General features: G+C 38.7%; 1 protein-coding gene across 1 annotated transcript; it reads left to right on the top strand.

Moving 5' to 3' along the window:
• Window positions 1-3872: 3872 nt before the first annotated feature.
• LOC124855418 (tumor necrosis factor receptor superfamily member 14-like) lies at window positions 3873-19017 on the top strand. Its single transcript, XM_047345305.1, has 11 exons — window positions 3873-4156; window positions 5848-5950; window positions 9856-9949; window positions 10035-10160; window positions 10485-10640; window positions 10813-10900; window positions 10982-11154; window positions 11248-11279; window positions 11377-11422; window positions 13683-13728; window positions 18705-19017. Exons 2-11 carry the CDS (start codon window positions 5903-5905, stop codon window positions 19015-19017), a joined length of 1122 nt encoding a protein of 373 aa, XP_047201261.1. The 5' UTR covers window positions 3873-4156; window positions 5848-5902.
• The last annotated feature ends 1665 nt before the right edge of the window (window positions 19018-20682 follow it).

Genomic DNA, 20682 nt, shown 5'->3' with positions numbered 1-20682 from the left:
AACCTAATCATCTGAATCAACGAGTTAACTCTAAACACCTGCAAAAGATTCCTGAGGCCTTTAAAACTCCAAGCCTGGTTCATCACTCAAAAGCCCAATCATGGGTAAGACTGCCGACCTGACTGCTGTCCAGAAGGCCACTATTGACACCCTCAAGCAAGAGGGTAAGACACAGAAAGAAATTTCTGAACGAATAGGCTGTTCCCAGAGTGCTGTATCAAGGCACCTCAGTGGGAAGACTGTGGGAAGGAAAAAGTGTGGCAGAAAACGCTGCACAACGAGAAGAAGTGACCGGACCCTGAGGAAGATTGTGGAGAAGGGCCGATTCCAGACCTTGGGGGACCTGCGGAAGCAGTGGACTGAGTCTGGAGTAGAAACATCCAGAGCCACCGTGCACAGGCGTGTGCAGGAAATGGGTTACAGGTGCCGCATTCCCCAGGTCAAGCTACTTTTGAACCAGAAACAGCAGCAGAAGCGCAAGACCTGGGCTACAGAGAAGCAGCACTGGACTGTTGCTCAGTGGTCCAAAGTACTTTTTCGGATGAAAGCAAATTCTGCATGTCATTCGGAAATCAAGGTGCCAGAGTCTGGAGGAAGACTGGGGAGAAGGAAATGCCAAAATGCCAGAACTCCAGTGTCAAGTACCCACAGTCAGTGATGGTCTGGGGTGCCGTGTCAGCTGCTGGTGTTGGTCCACTGTGTTTTATCAAGGGCAGGGTCAATGCAGCTAGCTATCAGGAGATTTTGGAGCACTTCATGCTTCCATCTGCTGAAAAGCTTTATGGAGATGAAGATTTCATTTTTCAGCACGACCTGGCACCTGCTCACAGTGTCTAATCCACTGGTAAATGGTTTACTGACCATGGTTTCACTGTGCTCAATTGGCCTGCCAACTCTCCTGACCTGAACCCCATAGAGAATCTGTGGGATATTGTGAAGAGAACGTTGAGAGACTCAAGACCCAACACTCTGGATGAGCTAAAGGCTGCTATCGAAGCATCCTGGGCCTCCATAAGACCTCAGCAGTGCCACAGGCTGATTGCCTCCATGCCACGCCGCATTGAAGCAGTCATTTCTGCAAAAGGATTCCCGACCAAGTATTGAGTGCATAACTGTACATGATTATTTGAAGTTTGACGTTTTTTGTATTAAAAACACTTTTCTTTTATTGGTCGGATGAAATATGCTAATGTTGTGAGATAGGAATTTTGGGTTTTCATGAGCTGTATGCCAAAATAATCCGTATTAAGACAATAAAAGACCTGAAATATTTCAGTTAGTGTGCAATGAATCTAAAATATATGAATGTTAAATTTTCATCATGACATTATGGAAAATAATTAACTTTATCACAATATGCTAATATTTTGAGAAGGACCTGTACAAGAATGTTCACCTGGAAATGTCTTGGCAATGCTTGGTCTTCATTTTACTCTCACCTAATGAGTTAAAGAAAATACTTCTCCTTTCTCCTGGTATCAGAACGTTCATATTTGAAGACACAATATGAATTAAAAAAAGAAACGTGGATAACAAATAGTTTAGTACTTTTAAGAGGCATTAAAGAGAAATCTAATTTTGAAGAACAGTACCACAAGCATCCAGTGGTTGCTTTCATTTACTATTCCCAGGATATATTTATATGATTGTGGGTCAATCTGTAAGACAATGTAACATAAGTTATTTGTGAGAAATCAAAGTCTTAATACATTCTTGTGAAGGACCTGCAAATTATGGTTAGGAAGGACATTTCTTACCCTAATTTTTGGTTTGTTCTGCTGCCATATGCTTGTCATTTCAAATGTGTCAATGACAAAGGCCTTGTCAGTATTGTCTTGATTATATTTTCTGACCAGGAGTGTATGGTATGCATTAATAACCTGTCATAAACAAACATGTGAAACTGTTTTTAAAATATCATAACTGCACAAAAAATGCATAGACTTTTTCCCTAATCAAAATCAGTTCATATACAGCTGTTGCACAGTAAAGTTTCAGTTTTGACATCTCACCTCACTTTCCAACTCTTAATCTGGAGCAGTGTTGGAAATGTCACCAAGATCTATTAAATAGGATCCCCCTGAATGAAATAAAGCATTTTTATCCAGAAATCCTATTCCATGGGTCATGGATTAAGCCATGATAAATTTTTGGCAGGTGAAATACCCACAAATTGTACTTTTGGGAATCTTTTTCAGTGTGGGAGGGTCTGTGCTTAGCAAGATCTATGAAGTATGATCCGTCTCAATGAAATAAAGCATTTTTATGCAGAAATTGCATTTCATGGGTCATAGAATAAGCCAAGATAAATTTTTGGCAAGGGAAATACCCCCATATTGTCCATTTGGGGATCTTTTTCAGTGTGTGATTGATTGTTTTTAGCAAGATCAGTAATTTATAATCCCTCTGAATGAAATAAAGTAATTTTAGACAGAAATTGTGTTTAATGGGTAAGAAAATATGCCATGATAAATTTTTGGCAAGGGAAATAGTGCTATTTTGTGCATTTTAATTAGTGTGGGAGGTGCTGTGTTCAGTGAGATCAGTAAAATATAATCCCGTTGTATGAAATAAAGTTATTTTAGGCAGAAATAACATTTCATGGGTCAGAAAACAAGCCTTGATCACTATTTGGCAAACAAAACAGTCCAATATTTTTCAAGTTATGCATTTTATTTAGTGTGTAATGGGCAGTTTTTAGTAAGATCAGTAAAATATAATTTCTCAACCTGAAGCAGAGCACTTTAGGCTGAAATTACATTTCAATGGTCAGAGAAAAAGGCCATAATCAATTTTTATACACCCAGATTTCAGGCTATTTTAGAAATTTTATAAGTGCACAGCGAGCATTCAGAGAGGTCTGTGAAATTCACCTCATCAGTAAAACAGTCATTTGAGGCAGAAATTACATTTCATTGGTCAGGAAATATTGGCCATAATAATTGTTTGGGAGAGAAAAACATTGATTTTTAGCCAGTTGGGACTTCATGCCTTCAGTGAGATCTGTAAAATATAGTTCCTGAGTAAAATACAGTTTATAATTTTGAAATTTTGCTAATTTTTAATTGGGCACTGCCTATTCTAATTTTTTTTTTCCAAAATAAATGAATAATAACCTCCTTAAAAAACAAGATAGGTCAACAAACTATTTTATTTTATTTTATTTAGTCATTTATTGAGTTACATCCATCACAGTACAGTTGCGTGACATAGTGCTTCTAAATCTATGCAAGGTTGGTGCAGATCAAAAGTTTAGTTTTACTGCTATAGTTTAAAATGTAAATTTGCAGATATTTATGACAACCGACGAAAGCGTGAAACCGACACTTTCACAGTGAGAACGTCGCCAGTTTTATAAGGAGAAAATGATAAACGAGACACACCTTTGCTGTAACATTGACCATACAAATATAACTGTTTTATTTGTGTTTCTTTTGTTGACTTGAAGAACTAAACCACCGAGAAATAATTCTCAAAACCAGACACTCTGGGTGTAGTCCTGCAGCAAGCTCCTCCTCCTCTCGCTGCTCGCTCCTTCGCGGAGACGCGCCCGGTACCCGACAGTTTTTGACAGACCATCACTTTATGGCACAACACTTGTTTTCTGGTCCATTTCTCTCGTCCACATCACACTTGTGGATGAGCTCAGTCAGTATGGATCCCATCCTACCGCTGGGGACAAATAGCACATCTGTCTGCACCTGACCTGCACGACACGCAACTGTGGTCAAGTGAGCCGACTGTCAGAAATACTTTTTTTTACCACAGTGGGAGTGCAAAGGCAAATGGAAGCATGCACATATTACAAAGGTAAATTAAAAAATAGGAATAAGTTACTGTACAGTTAGCGAAACGTTTACAAAAAATATGATATTTTACTGAAAGAGAAGATCTGACGAACAACCTGTTTTATAATTGTCAGACGTCTTTATAATATTATTTTATTGTATCTTGTAACACATTAATTTTTTTAATTTTATCTTGTAACATTCGGTCCTGCCCACTCAGTCGGTCTTGCGCGTACTTCCTTTCGTTTCCGCGTTCAACTCAGTTTAGCAGTCTGTTCCCTCTGATCTGTCTGGTATTTTCGCCCAGCTTTTTGCTGTTTTGGCGCTTCATGTCTGTGGAGAAGTAAAAGGACAAAACGTGTGTGAAGGTATGTTTGCTGAATTTATGTATAAATAAACTTCAGTTTATGTTGGCAGCTGGTTCTGAGAATCTAACTGAAGTTGGGAACAGCAACTATTCAAGTCTTAAATGTTCTCTGCCGTCGCTTTAGTCTTTGTTCCTGTGCTCGCTGAGCGCGACACACATTTGGTTTCAATTAAATTCTTGTGTCTGGAAAGTGTTCATTTTAAAGCAAAAATTTGACAAAGTGAAAGGGAAACTGTCAACTGTTCATATAATGCCACTATGTTTTAACAATGGGCTTCAAACTAAGGCACTTTCAGGACGTTTCAATCTAGTTGTATATTTATGTAACAGACAGGATGGTAGAGCACAAAGACTGAAAATATGAACTTTGATTTGGAGCGTGGTTCGGTTCCATAATTTATGGTTTAGATTTGACAAAGATCATGAAAATAATTTTGGTTTCTTTTTTGTGTGGGTTGAGCTAAGCTGTCGAAATAGAACAACAAGAAGGAAATCTGTCAACCACCTCCTTAATAAAACAGGATTGGGCCTGAAACTTCTCATACTTTGCTTCCTTAAATGAACGAAGTACCTTTGCTGTTTGTTCCTGAGAGATGGACCCAAGTTTCTGCCTGAATCTGCCACCTTAACAAGTTATTTTGCTTGTTTTAAATGTCTATATTTGTTAAGAAATTTTACACAAATGTGCTATAATTGACCTTTTGTTTTAGATAGTTTGGAGTGTTTGACTTTTTAAATGTCAATTTACTATCGTTTTTATATTTTTGAGCCTCATTAATTTCCCTTCCATTTATGTTTGTATGAATGTGATCAAACCCTCACTGTGTGATAAAGCTTGGAAGGTATGATTCACGTTGCTCGTCAGCAGATACCAGGAACAAAGGTTAAAGTTCTAAACGTCATATAAACATGCTTCTAAGTTAAAGTGAAACAGGACAGTTTCTTTATAAAACAGATACAGTACAGCTGAGACTTACTCTCCACACACTAGTTCCTTTGTTTTACTTTACCATTAAAATCTTTATGTGAGACCATGAAGGAACATCTGATGTCCTGCTGAAGGCCTCATTTGCTCCAAAGCATCATGGGTTTCCATCATCAGTTGCCATGCTGCTGAATACAGGTAGAGAAGAAAGTCAGCACTGGGGTTCTGAAAACCCCAAACAGAACCGAGCCTTACCTTTACAAAGATGGTAATTCTGTTTCATACTAGGACTGCACAATATATCCCACATTTGTAGTTAAGCAATATCTCTCTACACAATATTCATTTAGCAAGGACTGCAATAAATATGCAATAAATGAAACTAGAGGAATAAAATTAGTCTCTCTAGGCTCTTTATGCCACTAATTGGTAATATGTTCTTCAATGCAGCAGAAAATGTTTTCTAGAAGGACGTTAAGATGATCTGATAAAGTCATCGAGATTCTACAACTAAATAGTTTCACTGCTAAAACAGCAGATGTAGGCAGATGTAACGTTTCTTTCTTTTCCAGGAGCTGAGTAGACTGATCACTGTCTTGGTTCTATGTTGCAAAGAAATGAAGCAGAAACACTTTAATAATGTTTAGTTATTTATTAATCATCATTTCAACATTTGATAACAATATCCCATATTGCATGTTTTCCTAATATTCTGCAGCCCTGACCTCCTACAGGTTAATACAGAGTGTGTGTTTCCTCTTTTACAGATGTTGACTTTCAGCAGTCAGTGTCACAACTCAGACCATCCTGCATCTCCATAAGATGATTTGTTCAAGAAGAAAATCTTGGACAGCAACATCTGTACTGCTGGTAAATTTATTTAGGGCATCATGATGAATATTCTGATAGAACGATGCTTATGAAATAGTTAATTTATAAATATTTTTAATTCATCTCTGGGTTTTCTCAGAAACAAATTTAAGGTTTGTTATTTAAAGTTAAATCCTACATGTCCTGCTCTAGAATTAGGAAAATAAATTCCTTTAAATGTTTTTCTTGACATCTACTGCCAGAGGTGGAAAACAAGTACATTAGGTTTACTTGTGTTACTGAGTACTATTGTTGTGTATTGGTACTCTTTAAAGTATTAAATTGTGAACTTTGATTTGAGTGTGTTTTGTTTTAAGAATTGTGCTCAGTTACCTTTGGGATCACATCTGTTACTGAATGAACCAATGTTGATAAAGTAAAAGGAAATCTCACATGGGGTCATTTTAAGAAGTGCAAAGATAGAAACATTTTGCTGTCTGAAGGAGCGCGAACATCCTGTTGGTGGATAGGGTGCAGTGGATGCTCTCTGTGTTGCTCAGCTCAGTTACGCCTCTGGTGTTTCACCACTTTTTGCTACAACATGAAAACTGATGCATATGGAGGACAAGTTGGTCCAAAAACAGAAGAAATGAAACCTTATCACATTCTGCTCCAACTAAACTAAAGGCACATCAGTCTGGCTCCAAGATGAAACGAGGTAACTGCTCTGTAATGTAGGGTAAGCAGGGTTTGTCTACACACTTTAAATAATTAACATTTTCTATACTTGATATTTGCCCAGAGAAGCAGACTTCCCTGCATATAAAACACAGATTTCAAAGCTGCAGTAGATACATGGGTATAATGGAGATTGAAAAAGTTTATTATGCAGTAAAAAAAGTGTGAGCTACACATAATAGTCCAATGATTGTCTTACATTATCAGACAGGACTAGAACTCCTCCAGTTTACAGGATGAACCCAGAGACAACAGCTAAGCAGCAGTTGGGAGGATAAAATGCTTGTTTCTGGCAGCAGTTGGTTTTCACCTTAATCAGTGACAGATGCTTTAAAATTTAAACTTTATTTTTTTTCCATATACTGCATGTAATACACAGATGAGGCATCTCATGTAAATTCATATCAAAACACCTGAGCTGTAACAGAAATATGTTGAAAACAGCGACCATAATATAATTATTAGGTTTATTGTATTGGCTTGTAGTTGTCCATTAATGTCAGGAGAGTTTAATAATTTTACTTTTATGTCCTACTTCGTGTAGCAGAAACAGTTCCACCATCACTGTCAAAGTAATTTTTCTCAGGTTGTATTTTACTGTAGCTACTTTTTAGTTTAACTTGAGTCTATTTTTACACAGTTACTTTTACCTGAGTAAAACTTGACAGTAGTAATTGTAGTTTTATGTGCCAACACTATTTTTCACCTCTTTCAGAAAACTGTTGTCTCAAGACTTGCAGAATGAACAAGTCAGAACCTGTTTCATTTTGCTCTTAGTTTTATGATGTGAAAGCTGCAAGCCAATGAATTTAGAACAGTGAACTCTGTGAACCTGAATTCTGAGCTTTTATATTATTATAGAACTGATCCAAAGAAAGCTAAAGCTGGTTGCTTTAATGATTTAGATCTAGTATGATCGATTTCCTTTGAATCTGTCTCTTTGACCCTGATAATCCCCTGAAAGATAATTGTATGAAGCAGAGGACCCAAATATAGATAGTATCTATGAGAAAACAGCAGAACAAAAAACATATTAAATGTATTGGCAAGTAAAACCAAAACAGCTGCAGTGAAATGTAGCTTGTTCCCATTTCATGTTGTTCTTGAGTTGATGGAACAGTACTGTTTTCCAGAGAGAGAAATAAGTCGTGTAGTTGGCATTTTCCCTTATTGAAAGTAGTTTTCAGAGACCCCAAAGAATGTCAGGCGTTCTCCCCACATATTGTTGGATTCCCATTTCATAAAAGAGAATTTAATCATAAAAGGTATGAACATCGAGAGGAGTCAGGTGAGGTGGCCCGGCATCTGTTTTGGATGCCTCCCCCAGAAGGTGTTCCAGGCACCTCCCGTCGGGAGGTCAAGGACATGCTGGAGGGACTATGTCTATCAGCTATCCTGGGAATGCCTTGGGCTCAGTGTCTAGGGGGAGGGAAGTCTGCTGCCCTGGCGACCCGGTTCCATATAAAGTGGGAGACGACGAGGTATGAACAAAACGCATCACAGTCAATAGAGAAGAAGATGGGCTCAGTATTGGAGAGACCGACCCGACAGAACCGAGCCACTGCTGTTCAATTACAGGTGTTAACCACACTGGGGTTCCTGGCAACCAGCTAGATGGTATATTGTTAAAACCACCAGTCCATACATCAGATTTCTCTACAATGTGGCTACCAAACATGATATGTTCTCGACTCTCCACGTCAATCACCAACACCTTGATTTCTGCTTTGGTGAAACTGTGTTTCTTTGCTCTGTCCTCTGTGGTCGCCATTGTTAACCATGAAATAACATTGTTCAGCTGGCTCTTTTAACCACACATTGATGATCATGAGGTGCTTTGCATTGACCAATTATGGTAGAATGTGGGCGTGTAGAGGGCGGAACATGAGGAGGAACCTTGCATGCAAGCATTAAGATGCTGCTGTTATTTATAAAAGGGGAATTGCTTGCTGGTGTGCGTGGCGTGGTTTTAAAAGTCTGTATTTTCTTTGGTGTCACGCCATTTTTGTCTTTAGGAAGAAGTACACTTTTGGTATAGATCCTACACAATGTTTATGAATGAGACCCCTGAAGTTTGTCCTGTTTCCACCTTTTCTAAGCCTGTCTACACTAACTGAATTAGTAGTTTAATTTAACCAGGGCTGAGAAAATGGTTTACTGCTTTTGGTTTGTAGTGGAGCAACAGGGTCTGAAATAACAGAAAGGTGGAGTTAAAACAGTTAAAAGCTCTGCAGCTCTCATTTCACAGCACAGCTGAGTTTTTAAAAACTGTAAAGACGCTTTGAGGTTGAAGGATAAATAACACAAACACTGTGCTCAGAGTATCTGCTGTTTCCAAATAGAATATAAAAATCACCCACATTTAAAAGTCAATCATATTCAAGTTGGAGTCCTGCCAGTAAATCCATAAAATCTTTGATGAAATCCCCATTGCTCTTTGGTGGGCGGTAGATGACAGCACCCAGCACAGAAGGAGTGAGGTTCACCTCCGATAGGTCCAGATCAAAACTAGAGGTGATCCTAGACTGAATCACCCAACGGTTAAAACTGTTTGTAAAAACAGAAGCTAATGCACCACCTTCCCCTGTGGTTTGAGGTGATCGGTTCTGGTAATGCACCCAAAGACAGAGAAGGAGAACAAGATGAATCCAGTGATGACAAAGTTAGTAGTGGGCTGCTTGAAGATGATTGAATCCAGCAGAGAGGAACGCAGGATTTTTGGGTCATGTGTCTTAAGGTAGGTCCTGATCCTCACCAGTATGCCTCCCTGCTTTTCATGTGGCCAGATAACTGTAATAATGGCACAGACATGCAGAACAGAGGGGCTACGTCCAGTACTAGCACAGTTGTTTTCCTCCATTTCTGCATCTGTGCTCTGTCCCGCCCCATCATTTCTGCCCAATGGGAGCAAACATCATCACCTGTGTGGTTGTGTTTACAGGTTGTCGTTCACTTGCAAAGAGTTCAATGTCGGAGCGGAAAAAAATAAAGTCCGCTTTTTGTCCAGACCAAACAAGTGGACCAAAGGACTTTCTGGTGTGAAAACACCCTTAGGAATCAACAGATGTTTTTGTTTTAGCAAATGTGAGATGGGCCTTTATGTTCTTTTGGGTCAGCAATGGTTCTTGCCTTGAAACTCTCCCATAAATGCAATGTTTGCCCAGTCTCTTTTCATGTCAGCTAGAATCTGGTCCTAATTACCTTAAAAACGTTTCTTCTCTTCACAGATGATTCTAATGAGAGCCTTCAGGGTCCATACCATCACATGTCATCTAACAGAGTACAAGATAGGAAATGAGTGCTGTCCAATGTGTCCTCCTGGTATGATACATTTAAAGATTATTTACAGGTTATTCTGATGTTGGCTCTGGTAAAAACATAAATGTCTTGTATTAATTTTCAACAGGCAGTCGAGTAAAAACAGACTGCACAGAGTTCAGAAGCACGTCCTGTCTGCCCTGCGCAAATGGGACTTATCTGGACCGGCCCAATGGACTAAAGAGATGCACTCCGTGTTCTACCTGTGATTCAGGTGCAGTTATGTTGATGTTTTCTACTTATGTGCTTAAATAGAAGACAATTAATGACTTCTTGTTTATTGAAGAGGTTTCATCCCTCATTCAGGCTTCCTATCTTCTATTAAGGGATGTAGGACTGTTGTGTTCTGGATCACTGAGGATCAATTTTTAATGACATGATCAATTACTCTCATATACCTCTATGCTTCTTATGTATAATAAATTTTCCTCTGTTTTAATGCAGTTGGACAAACTGTTCTGTCTCACTATAAGATGTGTTTAAGTTTACCATGTTGGTGGAAGTTTTATCTCTGCATGTGTAATCTGTGTGTTCACAGGAGCTGGTCTGATGGTCAAACAAAGATGTAGAACATATGCAGACACAGTCTGTGAACCAATGGAGGGGTTCTTCTGTACAGACCCTAAATCAGGAGGCTGTGGTGTAGCACAGAAACACAGGAGCTGTGAACCAGGACAGTACATCAGCAAGAAAGGTTGGTTTGATTCTCTTCAGAACATTCATCCTCTGACTTTTAGATGAATTCTGACTTTTACATTTTATAACCAAACATTGAAAATGATAAATTGAGTTACATGTTGGTCAGAAGTGAAAATATGATCAGAATCTTCTGACCAACTTTATGCTGACTGATTGTGTTTGTACAGGAACAGCCTCCACAGACACAGACTGCTCTGACTGCTTCAGTAGAACATTTTCTAATGGGACAATGTTGTCTTGTCAGCAACACAGACAGTAAGCTAGTCTTATAAACAGCATGAACACACAGCATGTTTACCACAGTATTTACCTGCATGCACGTCTCTGTGATTTCAGATGTGAAAAAGAAAACCTTCAGCTGATAAAAGCAGGAACAGCTTCAACTGATGCTGAATGTGGAGAAAAAGGTTCCAATATCACAGGAATAGTGATCGGTGTGGTGGTTTTTTTAGTTGTAGCAGCGATTGCTGCTGTACTTAACTGGAAATATAAAATAATTACAATACCAGGTGAGATGAATAAAGGGTGATAAAAATTTTATTAGCAGATAATACATTATTTTCTTTTCTGTTGTAATAATTATAACATTTTGTTTTTAACAGTCATTTGCACAAAACGACAAAAACCCCAAAGGGTATGTAGGTTTCTAACTGAACTGTAATGTTAACAGATATTAATAGAAATATTTAGCTTGTTAAAGAAATTAATTTTTCTCATCTTGTACATAATAGGAAGACGCAGAAGGAGCAGAACACAGCAATCCTTTGACAACACCAGGTAAGATAGAACTTTGTTCTTTACTACAATATTATAGGATAGATAGTTTTTTCTTGTCAGTTTTCTGAAAGACTGAAACTTTCTCTGTGGAATAAAATTAAACTACCGGTAATCTGATAATTAAAGGACTGAGCTGCTGCACTGGATGTCTCCATCCATTTTTTATTTTTTATTTTCTTTGTACAGTGGAGGAAACCTCGCATTAATCTTGTGGGTAAAAATCTGTTTACTGTCAATTTAATGTTCTTCAGGATCCAGATACAACCAAGCTGGATGCTGAGTCGTTATTTATACAGTGATCAGAAAAAAACTCTCTTCTCCACCAGTGTCATGATCATCATCTTAGTCTGATCACTCTGCACAGAAGTTCAGTCAGTCATTTTCTATACCGCTTCTTCATAGTGGGTCGTGGGGAAGCTGGTGCTTATGTCCAACAGTCTATGGGCGGGAGGCGGGGTACACCTTGGACAGGTCGCCAGTCCATCGCAGGGCAACACACAAACAACTAAGCATGGGCAATCTAGAAAGACCAATTAACCTAACAGGCACGTCTTTGGGAGGAAGCCAGAGTACCCAGTGAGAACCCACACATGAGAACATGTGCAGAAAGAGTTGGGGGGCCAAACCCAGGACCTTCTTGCTACAAGGCAACAGTGCTACCAACTGCGACCGTGCAGCCGCACAGAAGTCCAAATTGTTAAAAATAGTATTAACATATTTGAAGAATATGGACTTCATTGGCATACTCCCAAGCATGATTCCTTCATCCTCAGTAGTGAGACAGCATTGGAAGTAACTGTAGAACCTGATCTGTGTTTGGACTATTTTGATCCTGTGGAGTTTCCTGAGTTTGAAATGAAAGAGTTCATGAAAACTGCTGAGTTAGACTGTAACCCAGAAAGATTTAGAGCAGGAAATGTTCAGTAAATCAATAACTTCATGTGTGATGAAACTCAGTCAATTTGTACAATTTTAATAGAAACTTGAGTTGTCAGAACCACATCAGAGGTTTTATTCACCTGCTTTAAAATCAGATTGCTGAAGCCTTGCTCCACTCATCATATATTCAATGTTACCAGAACCTACCTTAGAAAATTAAACTCTTAAGCCCAGAGGGATTTTGCGAAGTTTGAGTTTAAAATAACATGCACAAATCTACATGAATTTTTGTGGGAATTGACACACTCTATCTAAACAATCATATGTTAATAATTATGTTTTTCAAATGGGAGTGATGATTCTGGCCTTCCTTTGCTGTTCATTGAGTAAAACCTGGGTGGATTGCGACAAAATGTATTTTTTGGAATCTGTGAACTTTCTGCTTAAAGCAGATATGCTGGTTGTGTGTTTTGAAGCTGTGTGGTGAACAGCTGAGACCGAGTTTTATGGTTTTGTCATTTTGTGGAGTTTTTTTATTTTCAGATTCAACTGCCTTTAGTTTTAACTGTTTTTGGTGTTTGTAGCAATTGTTTATATCAGCTTTTAGCCACGATTCTACTATTGCTGTGGATACCACATATGTTTATGTTTAACTAATTAAACTTGTGGTAAAGAAAGTAGAAGAAAACAAGTTAAATTCTTCCCCCAGTACTGGGGGTTGAGGCTTAAAAGGTTAATTTCACTAATATTGTATAGGTTATCTGGAGTTTTTAGGACTTTGACTCCTTTTTCACCAATTATCAGACAAGCAACCATATATTATATTTTTCTATTTACAAATAAAAAGCACAACCTGGTACAGAACAAATTTTATTTATTTTTCTAATATTTCCATTCATAGCATGTCACAAAGACTCATGTTCACCACAGTGATTATGTTTAGTTGTAACCTGAAAAATCCCAAAGATGACACAGTGAGACATCCAGGAACTAGGACCTGAGCTCCAACAAGGTGATTCCTAAACAGCTGGTAGCCATTTCTGACCAATCACTGATTCCTCTGTCCTCCACTTGTCCACTTTTCTTATTTTATGCCTGCGCTACACAAACAGGCTGATTCAGAACAATCAGGCCTGGGTGTAGCTGGGAAATCTCCTGCTGCCTTTATAGTCATATATTTGCCACAATGTGTTTCAATCTTCTCTGAAACTGTTGCAGATCTAAATTTAACGTTTAGAACCAAAGAGGTTTAAGGTGTTTGTGTGATAATTTGTAACTCTTACTGTAGGCAGTGCAGCCTTTTTCGAGTTTTTGGACATAATGTTTTAATTCCAACACTAGTTTTCCTTTACCATTTCTTCCACTGTTTTCCACCCGGCAGGAAAGCTGGTGGCAAAGTCAGAGATCAACACAGTTATGTTCAGACTGTAAATGCAGTTTGTATATTAGGAACTAAACATATGAAGACAGCGGATCCATGACTGTCTACGATCTTCAAGTTACATAAAAACTTATCGGCAATGTTTTTCAAACAAAGTCTGGACAATCTAAATGTTAAAGTCAACACACCCCCAGTTTGTATGATTATGTTCTAGTAGGGGAACCCAGGTTCTCCGCTGCTCAGTGACAGCTTGCTCTACAACATGGTATCCAACACTTTGCATTGTACTTGGTGATATAAGGCTTGAGCTAAACCTAAAGGCTACATGAAGTTTGGAGGTCTGTAGCTACTGACTCTGCAGAAAGTTTGCAACCAATGCCCACTGTGCCCTGGCATCCTCTTACTCCGCTCTCATTATAAATGGCCTACCACTTCATGGTTGAGCTGTTGTTCCCAGTCCCTTCTACATTGATATAACACTCCTATCAGTTGACTGCGGAATAATTAGCAGTGAGGAAATTTAACAAGCTGACTTATTGCACAGTTGGCCTCCTATCACAGTACCAGACTGGAATTTCCTGAGCTCCTGAGAGCAATCCATTCTTCTACAAACATTAGTAGAAACAGTCTGCATGTCTAGATGCTGGATTTTCTACATCTGTGGCCATGGAAGTGACTGGAACACCTAAATTCATTGATTTCCAGGGGTGAGTAAAGACTTTTGCTTTTATGCAGTTTATTATGTGTAGTGAAATTTACCTTCTGTTTTTTGTATCATTTTCTCCAAAACCAGCTGCTCTTTTATACCCAGTGTCTTTATTTTTCTTTGCTGTAGGCCTGTAGAGCCTTCAGTGTTTTCACTGAGACTTTGGTTTTACGGTTTAAGTTTAGTTTGCATTATCTTTAGAACTGACCTGCTGCCTTATTGTTTTCTCTGCCTCTTTTTATTCAGTTTAACCTAAAAACCTATTTCCCTTGTCTCAGTCACTTTGTCCTCCTACAGTCTCACAACACCAGCATGTTGAGACACAGTCAACTATTTGGATAAAGGTTTAAAAAAGTAGTAATCATGCAAGAAACAAAATTAACTTATGTTGCCAATCATCAATAAGCATTTGAAAATAAAGTCTTGACAATATGAGACGTGTTAAAAATTGGTTACATGGTTAGAGCAGCTGGTAGATTACTTGAAGTAAAACACTTTTAACTTAACATTTCCAGCATTAATATCTTATTAATTCCACTGCATGAAGGTTGAATGCAAAGACATTTAGATATGAATTAGAAGTAGAATATTCCACAATATATTTTTAAAAACAAGGTAATATTGCAACACCCTACAATTGATTAGAAATAAGAATATGGAGAGACGTAATCAAACAACTCAGTCTGGATTGACTCACTGTATGAAATATGAAAAAATCTTTGTTGTTTGTGGTTTCCACAGGTTAGTGTTGGAGTTCATAAAGCTCAGGGCTAAATGTGGTATGATAGACAGCTTATACTGTATGTTCTTTTGTTTTCTTCTGGTTCTGCCATTTTCTGCATGACTCAGTAAACCAGGCTGTCTTTTCTCATAAATACATAACCATGTGACAAATTTCAACACATATTTATGAGTCATCACAAATGTCCGTTGTGAATGGTTTTGAGAATAAAACAGGAATTAAGGTTTTACTACCTTACTAAAGAACTCCGTCACAGAACTGAACCATCCTGGATGTTTATCTGTAGCTTTATTAATGCTTAAAGTGACTTTTTGTTGATTGTAAATGTAATGTAATATTTTCATTTGCTTAGTAGATTATTGTCATCATATAACCTCAAAATAAAACACTGATTGTCAGGCCTTGCTGGGATGATGAGGATGTGGACTAATGGGGAAGAAGTAACAGAGAAGCAAACTGAAGGTAGGAGCTCTAAGTGTGTCAGAGCAGCATTGTTTGGGAGAGGAGCGTATCGCTTTGTCATTTAAGGAGATGGTAAGAAAGGTACTCTAGTCTTCCTGTGAATCCTCTTCAGATTTATTTAGTAGGCTTATGTCTTTATTCTGTACAGGATGTATGTTTTAAATGGAAGCACTTATGAGTAAGACTTTTTTATGAATTCTGACGTTTTGGTGATCAGTTACCTGCAGTAGAAAGTAATTTGTTGTAGAGAATAGTTTTTTTTGTTGTTGTTTTTTTTATAAATAGTAAGCAGACAGGAAGTTGGGTGGAGAGAGGGGGGGAGGAGGGGACATGCAACATAGGTCCTTGGGTTCAGGACTTGAACCTGGGACAGCTGTGTTGAGGACTGAGTGATAACTGCAGCAAGCGATCCAAATTAATCTTTCATCACTTTTTTCTGATGGGATCCTCCTCTTATATGAATTTATATTTGTATATTTTTGATAATAATGGGCTTTAACCTGCCTATCTATGATGATCCTTTGGAGTCTGACTTGGAGAGCAAAGATTTCTCCTTGTGCAGAACCCTAAATTTATCACTGTTAAAATCAAATGTGAAAGGGACAGAAAAGTCTGCTAAGGGTCAAGTCAGGGTGATTTTCAAAAGGAAAATTAGCTGTTTAGTCTGTGGAGAAAAGCCTTTGTTAGGTTATTCACCCTCTCATAGGCTGTTAAATAATAACATCCAGAACCTGCAGACGTGTTAGAACCCTGACTGGGGCATAGAGCAACTTGTTTGGACCTTCTTAGGAAAAAACATGCTGTCACAATGAATGTCTGAAAGCCACTTAATAATGGAGTGTTTTCATCAGTGACTTTAAGGATGGTTTCCACATTTATGTTCTGGGTTTTTTCAGTTATATTCATACACACATAATTGTATGTAGAGATTAATAGCTGAAGACATTAAAGTCAGTGTAAATGTGTCAGATTTTTGACAGGTTGCTGTTTGAATCATTTATTGTTTGCCTTGTGCTCAATCTGAGTCCACAGTTGATTTACTTTTTGATCTTTGTCCTAATATGTGGCAGGATACTTGTTCACAGTATAATATAATTAGGTCTGAGCATCTAAAGCGCTGTAAATGCCTATTGTAATTGAGGGTTTTTTATTATTCTTCTAATGCTGAGTGGTTGTTTTAAGATAGGCCTGACAAAATCCAAAACACAGTGGTTTTACTATTTTTCTCCTGACTTTATAAGTAGTTGGCTGCAGAAACTTAAGATCTGTTAAATCCTAAATAGGGCAATAAAACACAGAAGAGTTTTTTTCTGGTTAATAGCACTGTGATCCTTATGCATTCTTCTCCCCTAAACAAATATACTGTAGCACCTCTGTTAATATGTAAGGTGACATAAAAACGTATAAATCCAAAGGTGTTTACCTAAACGGGTTCAGCTTATAAATGAAACTTCACAGAACATGTTGCCTCTGAAACACCAGACTGACGTGTACATTAAATGTATTAACACTAGAATTCCCAGGGCCGTCAAATTGACGGGCTTGGGAGTTCTAGTAGAGTTAGAATTCTGGGAGTTCTAGTGTTAAAACAAAGAGAGGAAACACCTTAGAGCTGATCCCTCTGGAGAATTACAGCCCCTGGAATAAACATGACTGTGGTTTGCAACCTCATTTGGTCAGAACTGTATTGTTCATTTCCTCCTCTGTTGGCCAGCTGCAGTAAATAAGTTTTTCTATGAACTATGAGAACCTTTGTAGATGTGTGCCCTGCCTGGATTTAAAGGTGCTCTGGATCAGGATATCTCAGCAGAACTCCTGCATGCAGTCTCATGCTGCTCTTTTTTCTATGCATTTATGTACAGCTCAATAATAACCCATAATGCTGATTTATCAGTTTGAATGTATTTCTGCAGCAAAATGGATTTATTTGAAACGACAGCAAATGGCCTACTATAAAGTAAAATGTGCAAAGATCATCGCACTTGAGATAGCATGACCATTCTAGCAGGTCATTAAGTCCTGCCCTCTCTCTGGCTCAGCAAGTAACCTTTCTTCACTGTCCTGTTTGTTTTTTTGTGACTCCCTGATTGCTTAGCTTGACATAACTTTTTTCTAATTTGCACACTTTAAAATTAGTTATTGTGGGTAAATTTATTTATATTCAGATGTTTTAATCTTCAATTAAACTTGCTTTCCAAAAGCAACCCGCCGTGTTTTCTTCCTCCTACATTTTATGTTTATAACGTCACTGCTGGGTTGCCAGGTTTGTATTTTTCCCCGCATTTATCTGCGTCTTTAAAGGCCCTTTTTCTTGCTTTTCTTCTCCGTACGTCAGGGTTGATGCTAATCTGTGCTCACTTTCTGTATATTTCTGCTCCCTCCACGGGTCCTTGGCAACAAATCTAGAGTTTATAAATCCGCTTATTGAAGAATGATCCTGGCAGCGGTCATTGAACGCAACACGTCAATGACGTTTGTGGGTCATTAAATGCTCAGGAAAACGGTTCGATGGATGAATGCAAAAGCTGCTCTTTGGTCCATTTGCTTTTTTATTTCTAAACAGGAAATTGCGTGTTGTTGCTTTTAAATTCACAAAAAATAGAAAGTTGAATTTAATGATATAGTCTATTAGTACCTGTTGCCCCAATCTGAATGTAGTTTTGTGACCAAAACACAAATAATTAATAATACGTTTACAGTTCAACATACAGCATGATTTCCTTTAAATAATTGTAAATGACCATCTTTGGCTTTTATCAAATATAACCAGAAGTTATCTACATGAACTATTAATGCCTTCACTGCTGTAGTCTGTTGCTTTGAACCCGTCCAGCTGATAAAACAGAGAATTTAAAGCTGCTGTGCAGAGAGCTTCACAGAGATAGAGAAATATAACAGGATCTCATTTTAGAGTGAAATGCAGAGACAAATATGTTAAATGATCGTTGTCTCTGTCCCGTCTGCTCCGTGCTGTTTTGGGCTGGGCCAGCTGTAAGTGATGTGCAGTCAGCAGAGAGACCCCCGCCGTCCCCTCCTGTTATCTATTTACCGTTTAATATGCAAATGAGTCTAGAAGTAGCCTAGCCTCCGGTGTCCCTGATTTCTATCTTAGCTGGTGCAAAACTCCCTCCTCCCCACCTTCCTCCTACACTCACCCCTCCTCCCCATCTTCCTCCTACACTCACCCCTCCTCCCCATCTTCCTCCTACACTCACCCCTCCTCCCCATCTTCCTCCTACACTCACCCCTCCTCCCCATCTTCCTCCTACACTCACCCCTCCTCCCCATCTTCCTCCTACACTCACCCCTCCTCCCCATCTTCCTCCTACACTCACCCCTCCTCCCCATCTTCCTCCTACACTCACCCCTCCTGTGGCGCATGTAACATCGAGGGCAAACCGCAGCCGCTGCGACCGCACCCATAGACGGGTAATATCGGGTGTTTGCTGCAAAATTAACCACAATGCTGAACATTATAGAGCTGCTAAAAACATTACACGGCTTCTTGCCCGATGTTTCTTTATAAAAGGGCCAGAGGTGAAGAGGAGGGGGATGTATTTCGAAGCAACACCTGCTGAAAAACGATTTTATGCATTTTCTTCCAATCAGCATCCATGCATGACTGCATAACGCGTTGCCTGCACGTTTTGTACTGATAAAGTCCATGATTTGAAAGTCTTGTCCAGCTGTTGACTGATGTTTGTCAGGTTTAATGAAGAGGGTGTTCCTGCTGTGTTCCTTGATGTTCATGATGCTATTTGTTCTCTAAAGAACCTCTGAGACCAGAAACAGAACAGCTGCATTCAGACACAGCTGGAATCTGGTTAATAATTAGGCGACTTCTGAAGGTAGCTGGTAATAATTTTATTATGGTGGATCAGAGTAAATGGAGAGGATTACATAAGAACAACTTGTATTTGTTAAACAAAAACAAAAACATTTTCTTCCACTTCATGGGTAGGAGCTACCTTGTTCAGCTTCAATCTCAATAAAGAATATTGCACTTTGTGGTTGCATTGTGACAAAATGGAGAAACGTTTGCAGGGTGTAAATACTTTTGCAAGGCACTGTTAATAAATAAAAAACAACCCAGCCTCTGCTCGGTGGTGTTGACCTTCTAAAGTTTTAGAACACAACTAAAATATCCCTTTAAATCGATTTGAATAGAATGCTGATTTGCTTTGATAGCTGATATTCCCAGTTGGAGCTTGAGTCCATCTTGTGGAGCTGTTTTTATCTGTGAAGGTTTGTCAGAGCTATTTCTGACTGATCTTAGAGGCAGACAAGCAGGATCAAGGTCTACAGTAGCAAAGATAAGAACGCAGCTATCTGCTGCTGCAGGAACACCAGACAGCTTCTCCTCCAGGCTCAGCTGAACCTCCTCAGGTCACAATAACGTCAAAGTAGCTAATGCTCTGTAGCGTCTTTATTAAACTTTTTGTTTACCTCTTAGCTTTACTTCCATTTTACCTGGTATCTCAAACTGTCCCTTTAAATATTCCAGATGCTCCAGAAAAGTGCAGACTATTAACAGGCTCTGCCAGGAAATCTGGCCTTTGTCCTCTTTGGACTTTCCCACTGTGGACCCCCAGTTAACAATTCACACTCTTCCTTGTTATTTACATAGAGACTTGTCTTTTCTAACAGAGGTGATGTTTACTGGTCTCTCAAGCAGAGACGATATCAGTCAGAAATTCCTATATTTAGATTTGTAAGGAATGTTCTCAATATAATCTGTGATTTCTTTGTTTCAGGGTGTGGTTTGACAAACAATCCTAGCTCTTCAGCTGAGACCGTATTACCTTGCTGAACAATAAAGTATTTCACTGATTTCTATTCACTTTTTTGTAATCTTTTTCTGGGTTGTTTTTACCATCCTCCTTTCTGAATGTTCAGTGTCTCAGATCTTCCCGGGACTGTGGGTTCTTCAAGACAGGTGTCATCTCTGGAGCGTACAGTGTTCAGGACACAGATTACAGGTGCCACTGTGGTTTTAGTCAGCATTGTTAGTTTAATAAAGAAGGTGTTTTGTTCTGTGTTGTGTAAATGTCATCCAGGTTTGTTTTTTGTCGCTTGTTTGCTCTGTGTGC

Source organism: Girardinichthys multiradiatus, chromosome 1, assembly GCF_021462225.1.
Source record: "Girardinichthys multiradiatus isolate DD_20200921_A chromosome 1, DD_fGirMul_XY1, whole genome shotgun sequence".
Classification (NCBI taxonomy): Eukaryota; Metazoa; Chordata; class Actinopteri; order Cyprinodontiformes; family Goodeidae; genus Girardinichthys; species Girardinichthys multiradiatus.
The sequence above is the reverse complement of the archived record's forward strand: the minus strand, read 5'-3'. Positions and strand labels throughout refer to the sequence as shown.

Coding starts and splice junctions, on each gene's coding strand:
- LOC124855418 (XM_047345305.1), top strand. CDS start 5,903: ATGATTTGTTCAAGAAGAAAATCTTGGACAGCAACATCTGTACTGCTG. Junction 9,950..10,034: donor CTGTCCAATGTGTCCTCCTG/GTATGATACATT, acceptor AATTTTCAACAG/GCAGTCGAGTAAAAACAGAC. Junction 11,423..13,682: donor CAATCCTTTGACAACACCAG/GTAAGATAGAAC, acceptor TCCACCCGGCAG/GAAAGCTGGTGGCAAAGTCA.